This window comes from Tupaia chinensis, unplaced genomic scaffold (assembly GCF_000334495.1).
Source record: "Tupaia chinensis unplaced genomic scaffold, TupChi_1.0 Scaffold000550_1, whole genome shotgun sequence".
In the NCBI taxonomy this organism is placed as follows: Eukaryota; Metazoa; Chordata; class Mammalia; order Scandentia; family Tupaiidae; genus Tupaia; species Tupaia belangeri.
Genome location: NW_006160062.1, coordinates 663,262 through 667,019, shown reverse-complemented (window position 1 = coordinate 667,019; position 3,758 = coordinate 663,262). Strand labels below are relative to the sequence as shown.

The following is a 3,758-nucleotide window of genomic DNA, read 5'->3' as shown; positions in this document are numbered from 1 at the left end:
GTGTTCGTTATTTTGGTTAATTACGGGAAGATGGCGGTTCCGGCAAAAAAAAAAAAAAAGCAAATTTGTGCAGCTTTCTAATAACACACATTTTTCATAAACTTTTTGAATATTCCTATCATCCTTCCACATTGGCTGAGAATCACTTAAAAAGCAGCTATACACAAAATACCTTCCAAAAGCATGTTAGCCCTTCTTACACACACGTAGAAAAGTCACTATTTAAAAGCAAACTATCACTTTTACATACATACCCCACCAACCAAAGTGAGTGGTGATATTCTTGGTCCCAAAATGTGCACAAGTCAAGGATATCAAGAAAGCACATAGGAAAAAGGACATAAAGCCTCCTCTCTGTCCACACTCACAAATGTGGTCCTCAATAGTACTAAAAGATCCAGGACATTTCCTAAAGCTTAATATGAGAAAGAACACACCTGAAAAATGATACCCGAGATACTGCCACCCATTTTCCTTGTGGCCATTCAATGATGCTTTCCAACTGCAGAATAAAGCTTAAAAAAGGAGGCAACACAATGGGCCTATTCAGAAGCCCTACTCCTTCTTTTTCCAGGCTTAACTATAGGATTGGTAGAATTTAAAGCATAATTACCTAAGAAAAATGCTACAGTTTCAGAAAAGGACGACAGGAACATACTGGGAGCCACTTCTCCTAGGACCCTGCCCAGCTGTTGATCCAGGGTCTCCCCTTGAAGGCGTTCATCTCTCTTAAAAAATAAATAATACATAAATAAATATGTGATTCTAAAATTCCCCAATAACAATGCTACCTCTTTGTTGACTGTGTTAACTCAATGAGGAAGAAAGATGATGAGTGGATGACTAATATCTTCTAAGCATGTATACTTTAGTGGGCTTCCCAAAAGTTCTCATGTTAATTTATTCAGAGTATTTCTGAACCACTGAGCTTGGTATCAGGTGATTCTGGGCCATGTTACCTAAAAAAACCCCAGGGCACAGGGCTGCAGGTGGCTGGACTATTAAATGACACTATCACATGCCACTTAGTCTCTGCTCAGGGAAGGATTATAAGACTGACAGACCCACATTAGTGGAGTGTGTAGTGACTTTTTAACTTTTTCAGTGGCAAGTTTGAACAAAACAAATATACCAAGGGACTTCAAAGAGTTAATGAAAAATGGGACCAGCAGTTAGCGTAATGGCTATGTTGCTGGACTCCCATGTAGTCGACTGTGGTTCGCATCCTGGACCTGGTGGCTTAAAACTCACACCAGGCGCATGTGCGTGCGTGCCCAAGATCCCAAGAGGAGAATGGAGGAGAAGGGATTGTGGCGTGGCCATTCCCCCTAGGGGGTGATTTCTCGCTTTCTGTCTCTCTGTCTCTGTCTGTCTTGCGAGCACATGCGCCCTATAGCAAAAACTTCTCAAAAAAAAAAAATGTTAATGAAAAAAATGGAATTAAAACCCAAGTTTATATTGGTGTTAAAAACTGTGAAATTTGTGCAGTTTTCTAATAACACACATTTTTCATATGCTTTTTGAATATTCCTCATATCATTCTTCCACATCAGCTGAGAATCATTTCTAGACCCAAAATATTTTCCAAAAGCATGTTAGTCCTTCTTACACACATGTAAAAAAGTCACTATTTAAAAGCAAACTATCACTTTTACATACATACCCCACCAACCAAAGTGAGTGGTGATATTCTTGGTCCCAAAATGTGCACAAGTCAAGGATATCAAGAAAGCACATAGGAAAAAGGACATAAAGCCTCGTCTCTGTCCACACTCACAAATGTGGTCCTCAATAGTACTAAACGACACCAGGGCTTGGACAGCTGCCAGCTCCATGTAAACAGGAAGTTATACCTGGTAGGTCTGCACCAGAATGAAGATGTTATCCACCCCAACAGCCAGCACCAGGAACGGGATGACTTCAATCACAATGAGGGTCAGTGGGACCCCAATGTAGCTGAAGATGCCCAGTGAGCAGGCCACTGAGCTCAACACAATCAGGATTCCTGCAATGCCCAAGGAGATTTTAGAATCCACCTGAGCAATGAGATGAGGAAAAGATCATCGGTTAGTGGTTTTTTTGTCCTACTACTAAAACATTCTTATTTTTACTTCTTTACATGGGTATTATCTAATCAAAGTTAAAAGTACACTTCCCAGTTTGAGAGAAGATATGAAAAAATTTCAAGGTTTTCTCTAGCGAAGAGAAAAATAATTTATGAACTTGCATTCTGAATAGATGAAGTGGACAAATTAGGAAAAAACTAGACTACATAAATTAAACTTCAAGATAAACCTAAAAACTAGACCTGAAGAAAACAGGGGAAGGAAATAGATATGTCACATACAATTAAAACGCAGGGAATTTAAGGCAATTTTAAATATAATGAATTAAGAATAAAGGCAGAGACCAGCAGTTAGTGTAATGGCTATGTCGCTGGACTCCCATGTGGTCAACTGCAGTTTGAGTCGTGGACCCGGTGGCTTAAACTCACGCTGGACGCGTGTGCGTACGTGCCTAAGATCCTGAGAGGAGAAGGGATTGTGGCGTGGCCATCCTCCCTGGGGGGTGATTTCTCACTTTCTGTCTCTCTCTGTCTTTCTGGTGAGCACCCTATAGCAAAAACCTCTCCAAAAAAAAAAAAAAAAAAAAAAAAAAAAAGGCAAAAATAGAACATCACACTGTGTACTTCCATTCTCTGTCCCACAATAAACATACACCACCACCCACACACACTTACCAGAAACCTGTGACAACTCTTGATGTGCCCCAAGGCCAGGGAGATATACAGAAACATGATGGCATAGCTAATTACAACAGTGAAGACATCACTGTTACTCTCACGATTGAGTTCATCTTCAATACTTCGTTCAGAAGTGAAAGAAATAGTGAGATTTGGATTCTTGTAGTTTTTCACAAAATTAATAAACCTAAAGAATATGCAAAATTTTGTATTATTTTAAGAAATGCTAAAATTTAGTCACAGCTAAAGAAGAAACTTCTTCCCAACCCTTACGACTCAAAGGCCATGCCTAGTTAATCTTCATCCTGCATTAGGATCTTCCACACCAGGGACTAGAAGGGGAGACATGTCAAGACATGACAGAATTTCTACCATTTAAGACAGGTTTAGAATAAATTTTAAAATTTTTATGTTCTTCCTATTTCTTTTTTTACTAAGAAAGATTTCTCCACAAAGTGTGTTATAATAAAGATACACACTCATGGAACAAAATTTTAAAAGTGACTTACAGGTGCAACACTATGCCTTTCAGAATCCCAGATAAATTCTTTGCAGAAACTGACAAGCTGATTCTAAAATTCATATGGAATTATAAGGGATCAAATGTAGCCAAAACTTTTTTAAGTAGGAGGACTCACATTTTCCAATTTCAAAACTTACTACGAAACAACAGTAATCAAGACAGTGTGGTATTGGCACATGAACAAAGATCAAAGGAACAGAAAAGACAATCCAGAAACTGACCATGTGTCTGTGGTCAACTAACTTTCAACAAGGATGCCAACTGCATTCCATGGGGGGAAAGAACAATCTTTTCAACGAGTGATCTGGGACAAATGGATAGCTACAGGCAAAAGAATGAACCTGGATCTTTACCTCATAAACTACACAAGAATTAACCCAAAGGGGCCGCCGGACGACGGCCCCGGGGGCTCATGCCCCCGGCGCGCAGCAGCAGCAGTGACCTCTTGACTCAGAACCTCGAGAGACGGCACAGGCAGGGCCGCCGGGGGGA

General features: G+C 40.0%; 1 protein-coding gene across 1 annotated transcript in view; it reads right to left on the bottom strand.

The window, feature by feature from the left end:
* Positions 1 to 3,758, bottom strand: part of NPC1 (NPC intracellular cholesterol transporter 1) — a gene marked incomplete in the record, with an annotated part of 79,853 nt that overhangs the window by 13,541 nt on the left and 62,554 nt on the right. The window contains 3 exon segments of the mRNA XM_027775361.1: positions 614 to 728; positions 1,854 to 2,036; positions 2,741 to 2,930. Of these exon segments, the coding sequence (XP_027631162.1) occupies positions 614 to 728; positions 1,854 to 2,036; positions 2,741 to 2,930 (488 nt within the window).